This window comes from Haliotis cracherodii, unplaced genomic scaffold, assembly GCF_022045235.1.
Source record: "Haliotis cracherodii isolate W230 unplaced genomic scaffold, xgHalCrac1.p SCAF_30, whole genome shotgun sequence".
NCBI classification, from domain to species: Eukaryota; Metazoa; Mollusca; class Gastropoda; order Lepetellida; family Haliotidae; genus Haliotis; species Haliotis cracherodii.
The window spans coordinates 1,751,335-1,773,608 of NW_027266287.1; the positions used below are offsets into that span (position 1 = coordinate 1,751,335).

The 22,274-nt window shown below is 44.5% G+C and overlaps 1 protein-coding gene across 1 annotated transcript in view; it reads right to left on the bottom strand.

The window, feature by feature from the left end:
* Positions 1-2,951: 2,951 nt before the first annotated feature.
* The window catches only part of LOC139477029 (choline transporter-like protein 2), a 36,689-nt gene continuing 17,366 nt past the window's right edge, over positions 2,952-22,274 (bottom strand). The window contains exons 8-23 of the mRNA XM_071259589.1: positions 21,305-21,440; positions 20,223-20,306; positions 19,455-19,567; positions 16,387-16,518; positions 15,575-15,674; positions 13,900-13,992; positions 12,483-12,585; positions 12,194-12,243; positions 11,500-11,676; positions 10,634-10,762; positions 9,162-9,231; positions 8,607-8,680; positions 7,613-7,683; positions 5,986-6,074; positions 4,279-4,363; positions 2,952-3,353 (exon numbers count right to left, since the gene is read on the bottom strand). Coding sequence (XP_071115690.1) covers positions 3,232-3,353; positions 4,279-4,363; positions 5,986-6,074; positions 7,613-7,683; positions 8,607-8,680; positions 9,162-9,231; positions 10,634-10,762; positions 11,500-11,676; positions 12,194-12,243; positions 12,483-12,585; positions 13,900-13,992; positions 15,575-15,674; positions 16,387-16,518; positions 19,455-19,567; positions 20,223-20,306; positions 21,305-21,440 — 1,628 coding nt within the window. The 3' untranslated portion in view covers positions 2,952-3,231. The remainder of the gene's footprint in view (positions 3,354-4,278; positions 4,364-5,985; positions 6,075-7,612; positions 7,684-8,606; positions 8,681-9,161; positions 9,232-10,633; positions 10,763-11,499; positions 11,677-12,193; positions 12,244-12,482; positions 12,586-13,899; positions 13,993-15,574; positions 15,675-16,386; positions 16,519-19,454; positions 19,568-20,222; positions 20,307-21,304; positions 21,441-22,274) is intronic.

The window sequence follows — 22,274 nt, forward strand, 5'->3', positions numbered from 1 at the left end:
GAGGTGAAGTCGCGTCCAAGATTATTGCACTAATATAGTGATGTGCATGCACGTGCTTTGGGGTGGGAGGACCACAGACAAGATAGCAAGAGAGAGAAAGAGTCTGGAAAGTTTTTGGATATTCACAGTTTTGCAAGGCAAAATAAACTGTTTCCTGGATATGTTGGATGCCATGTAAAACAACTGTGTTATGTAACCACATTGTCGTCTCCACCTTTCAGTGGATATGCCAAAAACATATTCTGTCTCTAACAAAAAAATCAGACACACGCACCCTTTCCCTCAAGAAAGCTAAATGGCTCGTCCCTTCTGGACATACTGCTGTGGACTGATTATAACAATTCTAGCTGCCTGAGAAACACAACCTGCCCTTAACAATCAGCAACACAAAGAATACATAGTATGGTAATGTTTGTACAACATTTACTACAGATTTCCATATACTGAACACTGAATCAATGATTTAACATCCTCCCAAGGCAAGGGAATTTATAAGTTTTTAAGTCCAGTTTCCACCCTTGCGAACTAGGCTGGAATTATGGAGTTATGTTTTGACTGGACTAAGGAGTCTATGCATAGTCCAATCAAAATCATGTAACGAAGTCGATATCCGGTTTGTAAACTGCCGTGCAGTTTTGGTCAATAGCAGGATTTGCAAAACATGTGTACCGCCATCTTGGTGCCAACAGATATTTTCCAAATCATTTCATGTTTTTAATTAAGGTGCTCACGTGATTTGAAGAACTTCGGGAAGTAATGCCCTTTTAATTAAATATAGATTTTGATTATCAATCAGATTGTCTTGACTTGGTCCGCCATTTTGTTTGAAGCAAATGCAAGTGATATATCTGATTGGCCAGGAGGGACATAGAAGGAATATAACTCATAATAGCCACTGGTGGCGCTACGATCGAGCCCAGAACTTTCCATATAGCTCAGCAAGGGTGGAAGCTGGACTTTTATAGTCTGCTGACACCTTTGCCTCGGGAAGATGTGATCTAATGACATGCTTTGTCACTGTCCCTTGTCAATAGTTATTTGACTACCCTGTTGAAATTATTCCTGTTTCTTGGCATGCTATGACAAGACCCATTACCTGCAACCATCGGGTTCTTTGTCCCAACAGCAGGAATTGGTGATATCTCGGACAGTTATCAATATGAGATGTATGTTGCATGTCGGTATTTCCAAACATGGAAGATTGGGATATTTGAAAACAAAGCAGTGATGAAGCTCAACTTCTGACCCAGGCCCTGTTCCACAAAGGGATCCCAGTGCTATGACAGTCAGAAGTCTATGTTAAGCTAGGGGAGTTACGATCACCTTTGAGCTCCAGTCGCTGTGAGGAACAGGGCCCTGAAGTATAGACAGTCATAATGTGTGGGAGAATATACATGTGTATGTACATAATTGGCATCAAAACAACATCTCCCTCACACAGTTTCATTAAAAGTCAACAAGATTTCAACATGCTGAACACTCACAGCATACACAAAACATATTTTATATGTAAAAAAGAACAATACAAATTCATACAAAATTGGCAGACAATCTCAAGTCAAAAGACTAACTTTGATATTACTCAAAGTCCAATCATTTCTGATACAAAACCTCCATGAAAAATCAAAATAGACTGTAGACCTAAACACAGTTATAATGTCTTCATATCTTCTCCTTGACATAATTTTATCCTAAAGAAAGGAAAATATGTTTGTAAATGCAGTTTGTTGATATTACATTAATACAAAATACATGACACTTTGTGTCTCTAAAACGACTCCATCTGTATACTACAGCTGACAGATCATAGTATCCTACAGCTGATGGACCACATTATCCTACAGCTGACGGACCACAATATCCTACAGCTGACGGACCACAGTATCCTACAGCTGACGGACCACAGTATCCTACAGCTGATGGACCACAGTATCCTACAGCTGGCAGACCACAGTATCCTACAGCTGGCAGACCACAGTATCCTACAGCTGACGGACCACAGTATCCTACAGCTGACGGACCACAGTATCCTACAGCTGGCAGACCACAGTATCCTACAGCTTGACAGACCACATTATCCTACAGCTGACAGACCACAGTATCCTACAGCTGGCAGACCACAGTATCCTACAGCTGGCAGACAACAGTATCCTACAGCTTGGCAGACAACAGTATCCTACAGCTTGACAGACCACAGTATCCTACAGCTAACAAACCACAGTATCCTACAGCTTGACAGACCACAGTATCCTACAGCTGACAGACCACAGTATCCTACAGCTGACAGACCACAGTATCCTACAGCTGACAGACCACAGTATCCTACAGCTGGCAGACAACAGTATCCTACAGCTGACAGACCACAGTATCCTACAGCTGGCAGACCACATTATCCTACAGCTGGCAGACAACAGTATCCTACAGCTGACAGACCACAGTACCCTACAGCTGGCAGACCACAATATCCTACAGCTGACAGACCACAGTATCCTACAGCTTGACAGACCACAGTATCCTACAGCTGGCAGACCACAATATCCTACAGCTGACAGACCACAATATCCTACAGCTTGACAGACCACAGTATCCTACAGCTGACAGACCACAGTATCCTACAGCTTGACAGACCACAGTATCCTACAGCTGGCAGACAACAGTATCCTACAGCTTGACAGACCACAGTATCCTACAGCTAACAGACCACAGTATCCTACAGCTGACAGACAACAGTATCCTACAGCTTGACAGACCACAGTATCCTACAGCTGGCAGACAACAGTATCCTACAGCTTGACAGACCACAGTATCCTACAGCTAACAGACCACAGTATCCTACAGCTGACAGACAACAGTATCCTACAGCTGATGGACCACAGTATCCTACAGCTGTATCCTATTGTGATGGGCCTCTTGGTGTAATTGTACCCAGTTAATGATAGCCAGCATGACAATCATGTTTTTATTGTATTCATAAGTAGGAATGCAGTTGAAATGTTAATGTAATAATATAATACTGAAATTGGCAATCGCTCCACGCCCCACCAATGTAGAATATCTCTCTCAAATCATACATTTATTCATGAATTATTTACACATTATCTTATCAAAATCTCCAACATAAATTACAACATAATGAGATTTTAGCATTTGGAAACTATCATTCAACAAAACCTCAGATATCACATGGTCTAGACTAAGTTGTATGGCTTAGCACCAACATCCCTGCATGACTTAGCAACACCCCTTCTTTTCCGGTTCCAGGAACTTGTTCCGCTTGCCAAGTAGTTTCATCAGCTCCTTGCTCATGTAGTATGGCTTCTCCGCGCTGCCATCATGTTTCTCCAAGTCCTCCACTGTAACAGAGGCAGAGAGTGAGTTTGGCTTAATGCCATTATAAGCAGAATTAATTTCATTTCACCTAGTGTCAATGAGTGAGTGAGTGATTTTGGTTTAATGCTGCTTTAAACAGCTACACCACACCATGTCAGCTTGATGTGGGAGAAAGTGGAGGTAGGTGAGGTGAGGTGAGGTGAGGTGAGGTGAGGTGAGGTGAGGTGGAATTTGGTTTAACGTCGCGTCCAAGATTATTGCACCTATATAGCGACGTGCATGCATGTGTGTGTGTGTGTGGCTGCTTGTACTAGTCCGGACTGATGCCGATATATAGTGCTAGCTCACTGGAAACCATGCCTCAGTTTAACATGAATACCCCACTAAGACACAGTATACTGACTCCGAGCCGACCAGTCCTTGTTTAAGGCCACTTAATGCCGAGCGCCAGACAGGGTAACAACAAGTACCATCTTTTAACGTCTTTTGGTATGACGCGGTCGGGGATCGAACCCAGGACCTTCTGTTCTCCGGGCGGATGCTCTACCACTGGACCACGGAGGCAGTCTCGGACATAGGTCGTAGATGTGTTCTGTGGCCTGGTGCAGACAAACCTCGTATTATCATCAGGGCAAGTCTGGAATTCAAACTCGTCATGGTGGGATTCTGGACAATTGGTTGTTAACAGTACTACTGTATGACTGCGGATTAATGGCCAATGTCAGATTGTTTGTTGTTTAACGCTGCACTCAGCAATATTCCAGCTGTATAAAGGCAGTTTGCAGATAATCAAGACAACCCAGTGATTGACATCATGAGCATTGATCCAGGCAATTGGGATATGATGACATGCATCTTGCAAGTCAGCGAACCTGACCACCCGATGCCGTTAGTCGCCTCTTATGACAAGCATAGGTGGCTGAAGACCTATTCTGATGCTGTACTCACAGAAGGAGAGGTAGATGGTGGTGACGGCCATGCTGTAGACGCTGAAGAAGCAGCAGGCAACCAGGTAAGCTGCCACGGTCAGGATCTGTAAAGTAAAAACTTGTTGATTGGCTTCATCATGTTGTGTGAATATCATAACATTGCATGGTAGTCCAGTATCAGAGCTTTCGGTGTTGTGGGTATTTTACCCATGCATTTTAAAATCATTGGGTATCACTAATTCTATCTGGGTATTCAAATTTCTGTTACCCACTAGTTTTTACACATGTGGGTATTTAAGTTAAATATTTAAAAACACTATTCATCTAGTCCCTACAAACTGGTGTCGTGTGAGTTCGAGAGCTTTATAGGACTAAAAAATACCACGATACTTCCACAAGAAAGTGTGATGACAAATGATCATGATGTAACTGTCATCGTGGAGTTTGGCAAGGTTGATGGAATGCCCGTCTATAATTTCAAAAGAAGTTGCTGATTTGCTAATTGAATAGGCCGGGTTACTTCACAATATTTTGATGATACCCACAAGATTGATTTTTGTAGCGTATCTGTAATGTTCGTTGCGTATTTGATACGCTTGGATTTTATTTTACTGCATATTTCTGATGCGTATTTCACACAGATACGCAGCTTATCTGGAGCTCTGCTGTACAAATGATCATCCAGTAACACGTGCAATTCATGTTATTCTCCTATAAAATTTGGAAATTTCTAATCACACAGCAACGTCACGCTGAAGACCCGGGTTCCATTCCCAACATAGGTACATGTGTGAAGCCCAATTTTTGTGTCCCTATACTGTGATATTGCTGGAATATTGCTAAAAGCGACGTACTCACTCACTCACTCACTAATAACATTGCATGATATTTTTGTAGGATTTTCAAGAAATGTCATAACAAATATAATAAACCTTCATATATGTAGATATGTAAAAATGTAAATATGTAAATATGTAAAAATGTAAAAATCTTTAAAAAATTTGTAAATGAGATTTGGAACTAACATACAAAACGTGAGGATTTACAGAATGCCGATTGGAATATTTATGATAAGTGAGTGAGTTGGGTTTAATGCCGCTTTTAACAGTATTCGAGTTATATCAAAGCGTGTCAGCTTAACGTGGGAGGAAAGCCCGAAGTGATACAGGTCTCAGATGTTTACCCCTTTGGTGAAACCCATGAGCACAGGTATGGTGCTGACAAACCTAGAAACATAATTGGGGATTCGAACCCACAATCATAGGTTTCTGGTGGCCCAAGGGATGCAACTCTGCACAGCGAATCCCGGTGCCTGAGACAACTGGGCCACCTATGCTCCCTTATGTTAAGAGTTCCCTCCCTTGCTCATCAGTTCAGGAGGCTGATTAGCGAATATTTTACATTGAAAATCAGTAAGTATAGCAGTGTTAAGCTTGCGGTGGAGCCAACAAGAATGTGTATGTTAGTTTGGTAAGTGGTGCCTCAGATAGTATTCCAGTCATATCACAGTGACTCAGCTTAACATGGGAGGAAAACCCGAAGTGATGAAGGTCCTTGACGTTTACCATTTTGGTGAGCAAGGGTATGATGCGGACAACCCTAGCAACATAATCAGAGCAAATATAGGATTTGAAGCCTTTGTCATAGGTTCCTGGTATGTCTAAGGGAGGCAACTCTGCAGCACTGTGCATGAGACGCCCGGGCCACCAGTGACAAGTGTACTCACAATGACTGGAGTAAGGTAGTAGTTGAGTGTCGGAACGTAGTTGGTGAAGAACGGCACCTTGCCCTGGAACCAGAAGAACGCCCCTGCACCTGCAGAACAAGGGAGTGAGTCATTGTAAGGCTGTTGGTATCAGTCAGTGAAGATTTACACATGTCTATGTATTTCCAGGATACCATTGTTGGAGGTCCCTGGCAGACATGACTTCCAGGAATTGTAGAATTACTGATGCTGTCATGTTCTACTGGATCATGAATGTTTTGGAGATATTTTTATGAAATTGTGTGCTCAGTCTTCACTCCAAAAAATATCCACAAAAATATTCATGATCACAAACTCATTGGTTCAGTACGAAATTACACATGCTCAAGATTATTGTAGGCAGAATTTCAATGCTAGATTGAAGATAACCAACCAATCTCACTCTGGACTCATGACTCATGTGTGTCTTCATGACCAGGAAAGAAATGGTTATATGAAACAAAGTAAGCCACATCCCCATGGATACTCTATGTAACAGCCCCGTGAAGATTCCGGGGTAGAATTGGTCTTCAGCAACCCATGCTTGCCGTAAAAGGTGACTATGTTTGTCGTAAAAGGCGACTAACGGGATCGGGTGATCAGGCTCGCTGACCAACCAGCCAACCAACCAACTCTATGTAAATTATTAACATCCATTCTTAATGTGTATGTCTGTGTACAGGATGCAGTTATTTGCATCTGATGAAGCCTGACTTGAGCTGCGTCACAGCATCTTGTTCAGGTGTTTCTGGGAGGACATTAGGGCTGGGATGAGTCCAAATTTACTACCCGGGTACCCACCTCCCTATTACCCGACCCTACCCGGGTACCCACCTCCCTATTACCCGACCCTACCCGGGTACCCACCTCCCTATTACCCGACCCTACCCGGGTACCTGCCGCAGGTGTCAAGAGATAGGTACAAAATGTCTGATTGGAAATGTTTGACTTTACTGCTGTCAAAATGTATTTAGATACAAATATAAAATGATCTGGTCAGGCATACACTGAAGTTGACTGAAGTTTAATCTTTATGCAAACATATAAACTCAGAAGGAATGTGTGTATAGTCGGAAAGAAATGTGAACATTTGTCACTTATAGTGTAGCCATAGAGTTCTAGATAATTTTTGCCATTAAACAATTTAATCACACTACAGTCATGTGACCACTCAGAGGCCTGGCCACACCCACTACAGTCACGTGACCACTCAGGGGTCTAGCCACACCCACTACAGTCATGTGACCACTCAGGGGTCTAGCAACACCCACTACAGTCACGTGACCACTCAGGGGTCTAGCCACACCCACTACAGTCATGTGACCACTCAGGGGTCTAGCCACACCCACTACAGTCACGTGACCACTCAGGGGTCTAGCCACACCCACTACAGTCATGTGACCACTCAGGGGTCTAGCCACACCCACTACAGTCATGTGAACATCCGGGGGCCTGCTCCAGCCCAGCCCAAGGGTCATGTGACCACTCAAGGTCCTGGCCACACCCACTACAGTCATGTGACCATTCAGAGGAACTTCTCAAGTGTCATGTGATGGATGCCTGGTTGGAGTACAACATGAATGCAAGTAAATGAAATTGTGTTACTTACAGACCGCAGCTGTGACCACCAGCTTGCTGAGAAACAGCACAAAATCTGTCATCTTGTCAACAACAACTGTCCTGAAAAATACAACAACAGAATTACTTATTTGTGTTTCCAACATCTGGTCATCTACCATCGGACGAGTTGGTTCTTTTGAGTGCACAGGGTGAATGTACTGTACACTGGGGGTAGTGACAACACTGTAAAGACATGTCAACATTGTTGGTCCCAAGGCTGACCACCAGGTCACTAGCTGGATATGATCTCAGCACCTGGCACTTATGACTGCTGGCCCACTCTGCCCCACAATATAGTGACCGAGTTACATGTTAAATCCTGCTTGTTGATTTACTTATTTCCCAGCTGAGTTGGCCACAAACTATATCAATAGCTAGATTTTCATCAAAGTTTTTAAAATGGAGGGGGGCATTTTAATTCATGCATCATATTTGTTCTAAACAAACTGTACAAAGAATGTGTGAACATTAATGTGTTTGTATTTGATAGCGCTACGTACATGTGTTATGCATGTGGTGTTTCTAGTCAAGGAGCAAGTCAACACATAACCATTTGTCTTGTAGGGAGATGATGTGAGTTCAGGAGGGTGGTAGTGAGCCACTCTGGGATGAAACTCTAATAAATAATTTGTATCGGCTTTACAATTGTCATTATTTTTCTGAGGGAGGAAATTAAATATATATCCATACGCATTCCTCTGTAGTTTAAATGTCATAAATATTGACATCCTAATGACATTTTATATGATTCATTGATTGACCTCGTGAGCAACGATCCACACTATTGGGATACAATGACACGCAATCAACCAAGTCACCGAGTCTGACCACTCGATCCATTTAGTCCCCTCGTACGACAAGGTTGATGGAGACCTATTAACTTCGCCAGAATACCCACAGGACTATTTCAGAAGAGAAAAGAACTAATTTTCCCTTTAAAGGAAAGAAACTGTCGCTAGGCGACTTCAGAGCTAGTGACTTACCTGACAATATTTCTCATGATGAGGAAGAATGCATCCTTGGCTGATACACAGAAGTTTTTGCCGTACACTGCAACCTGATGACAAGAGAAGGTTTTTTAAATATTTACACTAAATACAGTGTAATTCAAAGTCCACAACATTATATTGGAAGAAATGACCCAACAGAATTGTTATAAGCATTATGATCAAAAATGAAATTATGCTTGTTTCAAATATAGACAACTCAGTGTATTTAGATGTTCCACCATGCTCAGCTTCTAGTATATACTGAACAAAAAAACAAAGGGATCATGAATATTTTGGGGTATTTTTTTGTTAGTGAAGACACAATTTCATAAGAATATCCCCAAAAATATTTATGATCACAAACTTTTTTGTTTAGTGTATATGTAAACTACACCTAATTTCAAAATCCACATCAATAAAAAAACAGTAGGAATTTCATTATTTGATTTTTATAGCAGATTATGAAATTAGTGAAACAATAACATTTGTATCCAGGAGAAAAAAATATATTTGACTTCATGGGCCAAAGAAGACAAAGTGGAGTCTTACCAAGATATATGCATTCTTGTTGAGAAACTTCATGAACTTTTCAAGACACCAGAAACAACACTTGAGACAACTGAAATATAGAAACAACATAAAACTGAGATGTATTCAGAAAGCTTCAGCATTTGAAACCTGAAACAAATCACCCAATTTTACACAAAACATATCTAAAGGATTCTTACAGGTCTTTCAGTCTCAACAAAACACTTTTCACACCTCAAACATTTGTCAAGTGTAGCCTTCAATAATGTCTACATCATCTCCTTCTCAAATTGTGAGGGGCGGATAGCCTAATGGTTAAAGCGTTCACTCATTACTTCGAAGACCCTGGTTCGATTCCCAACAGGGGTACAATGTGTGAAGCACATTTCCGGTGTCCCCGGCTGTGATATTGCTGGAATATTGCTTAAAGCGATGTAAAACCATACTCACTTAAATCTGTACAACGGGAACTACAATGACCTTTGTTGTACCTTGTTCACTGAGGGCCATGTAATTTTGAATCAGAAATATAAGCTTTGCAATGAATTGAGCTCAAGTTATAGGACTTTCAGCTGAATAGTGTCAGACAGCCAGCCTTCAGTTCAATATTGGAAGTGACATTAAGGCAAACAGTTAGAACTAATAACTAAATTACAATGTAAGCTTCAATGTAATACTTTCTCCTTTGTAATAAAGTCAAGGTCTGTTTCCGAAACCTCAAGTGACATAATCCAAACCAGAACAAGTAATTATTTTCTTAGAAACTGAGCTACAGTTATGGGATTTAGTGGTATAAGGGGGTGGTCGGGTAGCCTAGTGGTTAAAGCATTCACTCTTCACGCCGAAGACCCGGGTTTGATTACCAACATGGGTACATGAAGCCCATTTGTGGTGTCCCTCGCCGTAATATTGCTTGAATATTGCTGAAAGCTGCGTAAAACCATGCTCATTCATTTATTTAGTGGTATAAGAGATTGGAGCCCCCATCATTGCTCGCAACTATATTTATAATTATTACAGCTATGGGATTGAGTGGTATACAATAGGGCTGAGATGGGTGACTCAGGGACTCGGGTCGGGAGGGTCCTGAGTAGGACCTGGGTACCCACAGGACTACCCGGACCTGTGGTTAGTCACGTGATACATTGTTTAATGCCCCAAAATATAACTCATTGGTTATATGTTTGAGTAAAGATAAAGCTTCAGTCAACTTCAGTGTACACATGATCTGATCGTTTGATACATGTATCTAAATAGTTTTTGCCAGGGCTGGGGTAAACAATTCCCAATCAGATATTTTGTACCCAACTCTTGAGATCTACAGCGGGTACATGCTTCGGGTCAGGTAATAGGGGGTCGGGTACACAGGTAGTATAATTGGACTCGTCCAGCCCTAGTATACGATCATGGAGCTCCAATCGCTGCTTGCAGCTATATTTATTATCAGTAAACTGTCAGGTCTGATTAATTGAGACTTAGGTATGTATACTCACCGTAGGAAGAACCGGGCAACTGCATTCTCAGATCCCTTGAGTTTGGAGTCCAGATATTCCAGGCCAATCCTAATGAACTGGATGATTGCAATTATAAGCGACCCAAAGGCTAGAGACCCAATGTGGTATCTGGAAGGGAAATACATTTACTTGACACAAGTAAGAAACCAATGTTAAAACCAGTGACTAAAGCATCAACTGTGTCTGTCTCTATTCCTTAAGGGTTGACAGTATAGTATTGGTGAGGTGAAGTGGGTTTGTTTTAGCTTGTACTAATCTGGACTGATGCCAATTAATAGTGCTAGCTAACATGAATACCCCACTCAGCATACTGACCCTGAGCTGACCAGTCCTTGTTTAAGGCCCTTAATGCAGAGCGCTAGACAGGGTAACAACAAGTACAATCTTTTAAGGTTTTTTAGTATGACACAGCTGGGAAACTGAACCCTGGACCGAATCCGGTGGGTGGGTGGGTGAGTGAGTGAGTGAGTGAGTGAGTGAGTGAGTGGGTGGGTGGGTGGGTGGGTGGGTGAGTGAGTGAGTGAGTGAGTGAGTGAGTGAGTGAGTGAGTGAGTGAGTGAGTATGGTAGATTTTAGCAATATTCTAGCAATAACACGGTGGGGGACACCAGAAATGGGCTTCACACATTGTACCCACGTCGGGAATCGTACCTGGGTATTTGGCGTGACGAGCGAACGCTTTAACCACCAGGCCACCCGACCGACCCTAGGCATTTAGAAATTGGAAGAACATGAATACATCCTGTAGTATAACAACGTTTGAGTGCTTCTTCATCAAGTGAATGAAGATGAAAGAAGGAGCCCTGAAATGTCGTTACAAAAAAGGTGTCATGTATCCAACCTACCTGAGAGTGCGTCCTAACGAGCCGATGATAGGGAAGGCAGGTATGTCGTCAGGCTTGGTGTAAGCCCAGTAGTAGGAGGCGAATGCACCAGCAAGAACCATCTGCCCCAAGGCGATGATGAAGTTGAGAACCCACAGGAACATGAACAATAGGTACACCTGCATGACGATCGTGTACCTGGCAAGATGAATGGAAGATGATCAGACAGGTAAACAACTTCCCACAGTCCTCGTAACAAAAGTCCTGTCTTTTCTACACAAGGAACAAGATGGCTGAAATTGTTCTAAGTATGTTTAAACTTGTGCCTGATATATCTCTAAATCTGATATATACTACCAAAAAAAGTAAACGAATACATGATTCGTTCATACTAGAGACACAGGTATGATCCTTCATACCAGAGAGACAGGTATGATCTTTCATACCAGAGACACAGGTATGATCTTTTATACCAGAGAGACAGGTATGATCTTTCATACCAGAGACACGGGTATGATCTTTCATACCAGAGACACGGGTATGATCTTTCATACCAGAGACACGGGTATGTGGCAAGTCTTCATTGCCTCAGCTCCAGGCCTGAAACAGAGCATTGTTCCTGGCATTGTCCTCCATTTGTATTTTACTTTTTATTTTGTTGATATATATTTTTAAATCAACTTTATTTCTGGGACTAAATGTGAGTCATACTTACTCGTCTCCCCCGTACTTGACGAACTCACAAACTGATCCTGCAGCAGAGCTCTGTAACAGTGAAATAGCATCCATTGACCAGTTGCCAATCTTACATCTCAAGAGTCCAGTAGGTTACATATTATACCATCTGTATGATAACAAATCTCCCAGCATCTACAGCACATTTTTGTTGTTCCGGTTTAAAGCCTCACTCAGCAATATTCCAGCTATATGACAGCGGTCTGTAAATAATCAAACCTGGACCAGACAATCATGAAGCAAGCGTTGCCATGGTAACAGCTACATACACTTGGGGTGCAGGGTATCCTCTGTAGGTAGTAGTTGACGCCATCTGTGGAGGTGTTGGTGGAGTTGCTGTAGTAGTTGGCAGCGCCCATGGAGGCAACAAAGCTGACAGAGTTAAGGAACATGTATGGCAAAGCAAAGATGAATTTCAGGTAAATTACTCACTGGTACACCAAACCAGTACACTACACATCACAAAATACCTGGGATTCCAGTTTACAGTTGGTCCCCACCCAGAAATAGGCGCCGGCCCGTAGCCCCATGGCAGGTAGATCTCGCATCTTGCATGGGTCCTTATGACCAGCTATGAATTTACGCATTTATTTATTTGTCACAATCAGCTGCAGTTTTTTAATTGCGGGTCTGAAGAGTTAAGTCAGGGCCTACAGTTTCTAAAGTCTGTGGGTCCTGATGGCAGCCCTCCAATTTATTTTGTTTCAAATACTTTCCCCGGTAAAACTCAACTAATTGGCGACGGGGTGAGGGTCGGTAACTTGGAACCAATGGAAAAGCTGGTTTGCTTGGTCAAGACTTGATTACTTTCAAGCTGGCTTAATACAATGTTTCTTTTGACAAGTACAGGTAGGTGAGGACTAGTTTTACCCAGGGTTCTCTTCCCAAGAAGAATATAATGATCAACATACATTATCAGCCAACTGTGTTCCCTGTGTTAGGAATACACACTGTACTGTGTGACCTTTTGTCAGGCATACATATTTTTTATTCCTAAAATACGATATTTATGATACAGAAACAGACGAGGGGAATAATCTCTTTCTCATAAAATGTCATTATCAAAGTAATCAATGCTGATGACATATTTTACTCAATGTTGTAACTTTAGAAGCTGAGTATGAATACAATGTTTGAGTGAAACGCCCAATTAATTATATAGTGCCAAATGTCATGCAGCATTGTTTGTCTTGAGTTTGTTTGTTTGTTGTCCACACTCAGCAATATTCCAGCTATATGACCGCAGTCTATAATAATCAAGTCTTGACCAGACAATCAAGTGATCGACATAATGAGCATCAATCCACGCAATTGGGATACGATTAACCAAGTCAGCGAGCCTGATGACCCGATCCCAATTTTATGACAAGCATGGGTTGCTGGTGACCTATCTTAAACCCGGATCTTCACGGGGATGTTTGTCTGGAGAAACACCCACACATCAGGACACATGCTAATCAACAAACAAACAAACAAACAAACATAATGAGATCATTAATCAATAGCGTATTGATCAAGCAGACATTGCATAGATATATGGAGCTTAAAACTAGATCCTGCTAGGTTACCTTGTTTTCATATTTAGAGGATTGTCACACAAAAATTTTCAGATTAGATTATTACATCGACTGTCCATATGATGAAAGTTATAAGAAACTGAAGTTGTTGCTGCTGCATGAAGGATACACTGCACTGACGGCCCAGTAAGCGATGAAGGCGATCTCCAGGATCCAGGGAATGACGGGCCAGAACAGGGTGGAGAACATGCTGCCGATGGCCCTGTAACATGTAACAACACCAATCTGTAACATCATCATGTGTAACACGGCTGACCTTGAACCTGGCCTCACTTACAGCTGTGAACCTCAACTCACTCACGACCTCACCAATCCACACACACCCAACCACTCACCCATTGAGGTCCACCCAACTACCCACTGAGGTCCATCATACCACCCACTGAGGTCCATCATACCACCCACTGAGGTCCATCATACCACCCACTGAGGTCCACCCAACTACCCACTGAGGTCCACCAAACTACCCACCCACTGAGGTCCACCCACCCACTGAGGTCCACCCAACCACTCACCCACTGAGGTCCACCCAACCACTCACCCACTGAGGTCCACCCAACTACCCACTGCCATCATCCACCCACTGCCATCACCCACCCACTGCCATCACCCACCCACTGAGATCAGCCACCCACCACATCACCCACCCACCCACCGCCATCACCCACCCACCCACCGCCATCACCAACCCACCCACCGCCATCACCCACCCACTGCCATCACCCACCCACTGCCATCACCCACCCACCGCCATCACCCACCGCCATCACCCACCCACCGCCATCACCCACCCACTGCCATCACCCACCCACTGAGATCAGCCACCCACCGCCATCACCCACCCAATGCCATCACCCACCCAATGCCATCACCCACCCACCGCCATCACCCACCCACCGCCATCACCCATCCACCGCCATCACCCACCCACTGCCATCACCCACCCACCCACTGCCATCACCCACCCACTGCCATCACCCACCCACTGCCATCACCCACCCACTGAGATCATCCACCCACTGCCATCACCCACCCACTGCCATCACCCACCCACTAAGATCACCCACCCACTGCCATCACCCACCCACCGCCATCACCCACCCACCGCCATCACCCACCCACTGAGATCACCCACCCACTGCCATCACCCACCCACTGCCATCACCCACCCACCGCCATCACCCACCCACCGCCATCACCCACCCACTGAGATCACCCACCCACTGCCATCACCCACCCACCGCCATCACCCACCCACCGCCATCACCCACCCACCGCCATCACCCACCCACTGCCATCACCCACCCACTGCCATCACCCACCCACTGCGATCACCCACCGCCATCACCCACCCAATGCCATCACCCACCCAATGCCATCACCCACCCACTGCCATCACCCACCCACTGCCATCACCCACCCAATGCCATCACCCACCCACTGCCATCACCCTACCACCGCCATCACCCACCCACGGCCATCACCCACCCACGGCCATCACCCACCCACCGCCATCACCCACCCACCGCCATCACCCACCCACCCACGGCCATCACCCACCCACTGCCATCACCCACCCACCGCCATCACCCACCCACCCACGGCCATCACCCACCCACGGCCATCACCCACCCAATGCCATCACCCACCCAATGCCATCACCCACCCACCCACGGCCATCACCCACCCACGGCCATCACCCACCCAATGCCATCACCCACCCAATGCCATCACCCACCCACCCACCCACCCACTGCCATCACCCAATCACTGCGATCACCCACTTGCTGGCCTCCTTGATGAGCTGGACGGCGAGACGAATCCTGGTGCACAGACAGAGGATGAGGAGCAGGTAGATGGTGGTGATTGTTGCCGAGATGCAGCCTGAAACACCCAACATGTATACCCCGTGAACACTGGTTATAAACCTATTCATTGGGATCGCTTTTAAGTAAGAGACTTGTAATGGTTTTTAGAATGTCCTTTTCAAGATCGTACGCCAGCAACAGATATTTTACGAGCGTTTCCTAAGGTTCATGGAAAGTTTGTTCGAAACATAAAAATGTTGTTTTAAGTTTCTTTTTTCGGTTTATAAGCATGGAAAAACACTTTCCCTCGGTTTTGGTAGACAGAGCATGCCCTGGGGGTCGGGAAAAACCACGGGGGCTTCGCCCCCTCGGTTTTTCCCTCTCCCCAGGGCATGCTCTGTCTACCCAAACCTCGTGAGCGTGTTTTCTCCAATACGTTGTCATAAGTAACGACTAATGAGATCAGCTGTTCAGACTTGCTGATTCACTCTCAAAAAATAGATTTTTAGTTTAAAAAACGAACCAGATTTGACAGAATGAACTTGTTTTAACTAAATCATCCTATTTTTTTTTTTAGTGGCAATTGGAAGTTGGTTCGATGAACAGGGGAGATAGTTCTCTGGATATGCAACTTCTTTATTACAACGACTGCTAAATCAGGTGGACCAGTGGGTGACAGCATGAGCACCGTGTCACACAGAGTATGGCACACTGAAACCACCCGATCATCCGTCTAATCTGCTCGTTACACAAGAACAAATTCCACAATTATCCAAATTTGAACTTACCAAAAGCAAGCCATGTTTTCTGTAGGGACAGAAAGTAGTTGAAATTGGAAGCAAAGGACGGTGCGAAGCCGTAGGTAGCCGTCGTGTTGGAAAACTTCAACTCGTAGTACTTCGAGTAGCTGTAGTAGGTTGCTGAAACAACCCAGAGGAATTAAAACTCAGTACATCAACGATAAGTGAAGTTAGATACCAATCTGACATTAATCTTACACCAGACAACCATTAGAGAATAACCAATGAGATACAAGAGATTACGGATTATGTGTTCCAAGAGAATGAAAGGTGTTAATCCCGAGTCTTAGCCTACAGCATTCATTCACAACAGAATATAACTCAAAGATATTTTAATTGGAAAATGAAACCAAAAACATCAACTCTACACAGAAACTTCACCGAAGGTACCCAAGTGTTCCGATGTGTGAGAGAGTGAGTACGTTTTTTACGCGGCTTTTAGCAATATTCCAGCAATATCTCGGCGGGGGACACCAGAAATGGGCTTCACACATTGTACCCATGTCGGGAATCGAGTTTGTGTCTTCGGCGAGATAAGCTAACACTTTAACCACTAGGCTACCCGACTGTCCTTATGTTCAGATGACGTTATGTAAACAATTTTTGACGTCATGAACAATACATGACATCATATCGTTTTTTCTCAACAATGAAGCACTGTGACCTTATATGTCTGCAATAGACCAAGCAGCATTTAGAATTACTGAGGGGCAACGGGTAGCCTACTGGTTAAAGCGTTCGCTCGTCACACCAAAGACCCGGGTTCAATTCCCGACATGGGTACAATGTGTGAAACCCATTTCTGTTGTCCCCCGCCGTGATATTGCTGGAATTTTGCTAAAAGTGGCGTAAAACCATACTCACTCACTCACTCACTCGAATTGCTGAAATTCACATGTGCAAATATGAGAAAGTTATCACACACAATCATTCTCCCTTTCTGGGAAATATTTAGAGATTATTATTGGGGCAGCTTTCATATCATACACAACCTCAGAGACCCCTTATCAGCCCAAGTGCTGATATGGACATCAAGGGTTGAGTGAGTGAGTATGGTTTTATGCCACTTTTAGTATCTAGCTGCAAGAGAATACATAACGCTTTCACCTTGTTTGGAAGATATTGTAGGGAAAAACAGCACTCTCGATTAGGGCACCCTCCCAAGGGCACTCTCACTAGGGCACCCCCACTAGGGCATTCTCATCCTCACTAGGGCATCCTCACTAGGGCATTCTCACTCTCACTAGGGCACCCTCACTAGGATACTCTCACTAGGGCACCCTCACTAAGGCACTCTCACTAGGGCATTCTCACTAGGGCACCCTCACTAGGGCATTCTCACTAGGGCATCCTCACTCTCACTAGGGCACCTTCACTAGGGCACTCTCACTAGGAAATTCTCATCCTCACTAGGGCATTCTCACTCTAACCAGGGCACTTTCACTAGGGCATCCTCATTCTCACTAGGGCATTCTCACTCTCACTAGGGCATCCTCACTAGGGCATCCCCATTAGGGCATTCTCACTAGGGCTTCTTCACTACGGCATTCTCACTAGAGCATCCTCATTAGGGCATCCTCACTCTCACTAGGACATCCTCACTCGGGCATCCTCTATAGGGCACCCTCATTAGGGCATTCTCACTATGGCTTACTCACTAGGGCATTCTCACTAGGGCATCCTCAGTAGGGCATTCTCACTAGGGCATCCTCACTATGGCATCCTCAGTAGGGCAGCCTCAGTAGGGAATTCTCACTAGGGCATCCTCACTAGGGCATCCTAACTAGGGCATTCTCACTAGGGTATCCTCAGTAGGATTCTCACTAGGGCATCCTCAGTAGGGCATTCTCACTAGGGCATCCTCACTAGGGCATCCTCAGGAGGGCACCCTCAGTAGGGAATTCTCACTAGGGCTTCCTCACTAGGGCACTCTCACTAGGGCATTCTCACTTGGGCATCCTCACTAGGGCATTCTCACTAGGGCATCCACACTCTCACTAGGGCATCTTCTCTAGGGCATCCTCACTAGGGCACTTTCACTAGGGCATCCTCACTAGGGCATCCTCGGGAGGGCACCCTCAGTAGGGAGTTCTCACTAGGGCTTCCTCACTAGGGCATCCTCACTAGGGCATTCTCACTAGGGCATCCTCACTCTCACAAGGGCATCTTCTCTAGGGCTTCCTCACTAGGGCACTCTTACTAGGGCATTCTCACTAGGGCATCCTCACTAGGGCATTCTCACTAGGGCATCCTCACTCTCACAAGGGCATCCTCACTAGGGCATCCTCACTAGGGCACTCCCACTCTCACTAGGGCACTCTCACTAGGGCATTCTCACTAGGGCACTCTCACTCTCACTAGGGCATCCTCACTAGGGCACTCCCACTCTCACTAGGGCACTCTCACTAGGGCATTCTCACTAGGGTATCCTCACTAGGGCATTCTCACTCTCACTAGGGCACCCTCACTTGGGCATTCTCACTAAGGCACTCTCACTCTCACTAGGGCACCATCACTAGGGCACTCTCACTAGGGCACCCTCACTAGGGCATCCTCACTAGGGCACTGTCTCTCACTAGGGCTTTCTCACTAGGGCACTCTCACTCTCACTAGGGCACCCTCACTAGGGCATTTTCACTAGGGCACTCTCTCTCACTAGGGCTTTCTCACTAGGGCACTCTCACTCTCACTAGGGCACTCTCACTAGGGCATTCTCACTAGGGCATCCTCACTAGGGCACTCTCTCTCACTAGGGCTTCCTCACTAGGGCACTCTCACTCTCACTAGGGCACCCTCACTAGGGCATTCTCACTAGGGCATCCTCACTAGGGCACTCTCTCTCACTAGGGCTTTCTCACTCTCACTAGGGCACTCTCACTGGCATTCTCACTAGGGCATCCTCAATAGGGCACTCTCTCTCACTAGGGCTTTCTCACTAGGGCACTCTCACTCTCACTAGGGCACCCTCACTAGGGCACCCTGAGCTGAACCCTGTGAAATGTGGCAACATTCCTCTTCAATTGTAAGTTGCTGGAAGCCAGCGTGTGTGTACTCACAGAAACCCAGGAGTCCGAGGAGTGCGAAGATAGTGACCCACACCATGATGCCAGCCAGCCATCGCAGCAGCACGATCCAGATCATAGCAACCAGCATAGCCATGCCCAGGCCCCTGTCACAGAACAAAGAGTCAGACATACAGACAGTCAAAGGTAGACATACAGACAGTCACAGAGTCAGACATACATACAGTCAGAGGTAGACATACAGACAGTCAGGGAGTCAGACATACAAACAGTCAGAGAGTCAGACATACAGACACAGCAACAAGCATAGCCAGGATCCGGCCCCTGTCACAGAACAGTCAGAGAGTCAGACATACATACAGTCAGAGAGTCAGAAATACAGACACAGCAACCAGCATAGCCAGGCTCCGGCCCCTGTCACAGAACAGAGTCAGACATACAGTCAGAGAGTTAGACATACAGATAGTCAGAGAGTCAGACATACAAACAGATAGTCAGAGAGTTAGACATACAGACAGTCAGAGGTAGACATACAGACAGTCAGAGTGTCAGACATACAGACAGTCAGAGAGGTAGACATACAGTCAGAGAGTCAGACACACAGACAGTCAGAGAGGTAGACATACAGACAGTCAGAGAGTCAGACATACAGATAGTCAGAGAATCATACATTAGGGCATATGGACAGACAGGGAGTTAGGCGTGCAGCATGTCATTCAGTTTGTCTGATAGATGCTCATACAGTCATACTTTTTACATTCGGATGGACATTCATCAGGACGTCCTGACTACTGTACTCACACCAACAGCATCCACCACGAGGCCACCACATCCTTGTAGATGAGCTCCCCGTACTCCTTGAACTGGAAGAACAGGGCAAGGAAGCTGCAACAAAAAGGGTCCTTCAGTGCTGCACTCGGCAATAACCCAGCTGATGATGGTGGGACACGTGAAGATCCGGGGTACTACAGGTCTTCAGCAACCCATGCTTGTCGTAGAGGCGACTAACGGTATTGATGCATGTCATCATATCCCAATTGCACGAATCGATGCTCACAATGTCAATCACTGGATTGTCTGGTCCAGACTTGATTATTTACAGACCGCTGTCATATAGCTGGAATATTGCTATTAGAGTGCGGCTTTAAACAACAAACAAACAAACAAAAATGTTGGTATCCCCAAAAGGGTGTTACTCATTCTTCTGCTTGTGTGTGCAGTCACTCTTTCTTTCTTTCTTTGTTGTTTAATACCTTACTCCAGCAATATTCCAGCTATATGATGGTGGTCTGTAAATAATCAAGTATGGATCAGACAATTCAGTGATTGACATCATGAGTATCGATCAGTGCAGTTTGGATATGATGAGATGCATCAACCAAGTAAGCGAGTCTGGCCAACCGATCCCGTTAGTCGCCTTTTAGGACAAGCATAGTCGCCTTTTACAACAAGCATAGTCGCCTTTCATGGCAAGCATGGGTTGCTGTAAACCTATTCTAACCTGGATCTTCATGGGTCTGGCAGTCATTACTTGAGGGAAGTGCCATTTAATGGAAAATGATGATAGGAAAAAAAATAATTAAATACTATTTGCTGCCAACTTTTGAACAATGTTCTCAACGTTTTCATGTATTTGTTGACTGTAGTTAAATCCAATGCTTGTTGTGAGTCACTACATCTTATAAGTGAATAAAAAACATTTACATGTTTCAGGATATGAGAAAAAATGAACTTGAGACATCATCGTAATTTTGGTTTGGACCAAGATTTATCACTACTGTCTGAGACAGGAAAATAGCATCTTTCTTCTTCTTCTTATCGATATTACAATTGAAAATAAGGTCTAGATGCGATGTAAATCATATTTGAACACTACGACTCACTAGCTTGCATCGTCCAGGGCATTCCCAGTGACATTGGTACCATCAGAGGATTGAAGGACATAACCTCCAGAGGTCGAGAGGTCAGAGGCCAGATCTGTGATCTGTCCAAATATGGAGGGTATGCACCGACCAATCACTGTGAAGAAAATATTTTCATGAAAAGTAGATTGAGCTTAAAAATATTCTCAATAAAGTTACAAGAAATTGAGATATTTATTTATTAAGTCCAGTTTCCACTCTTGCCGAACTAGGCTGGAATTCCTGGGCTCGATCATAGCGCCACCTGTGGCTAATACGAGTTATGTCCCTTCTATGTTCCTCCTACTGACCAGTCAGATTCCACTCCTTGTATCACGTGCATTTGCTTCAAACAAAATGGCGACGCCCAGTCAAGAGGATCTGATCGATATTCAAGATCTATATTGTAATACAACGTGTCTTACCCTGCGAAGTGCATCAGATCACTTAAGCACCTTGATTAAAAACATGAACAGATTTGCAAAATATCTGTCGATGCCCAGTTGGCGGTACACATGCTTTGCAAATCCTTCAGTTGACCAAATCTGCAGGTTGAAATCCATGTTGTTTATGAACATCTGATGTCGTGGACATGATTTTGATTGGACTATGCATAGACTCGTTAGTCCAGCCAAAATGTAACTCCATATAATCCCAGCCAAGTTGGGCAAGGGTGGAAACTGGACTTTTATAGTCAGTTAACTCCCTTGCCTCAGGAAGATGGCCAAGTCACTTTACAAAGACAACTTGATTGTACAAAAGATCAGCCAAAGGACTTCTTTCTTGCATGATTTGGTTTACAGTTTTTTGTCATTGTTTTGTTTGTTTGGTCAGTGACCAAAATAGAAAAAAAAAATGAGACCAATCAATTTTTACAAATTTCTTTTGTCAAAACAACACAGTCTTTGATGAAAATATGACAAAATATCAAATTGTCAATTTTTCTCATTTT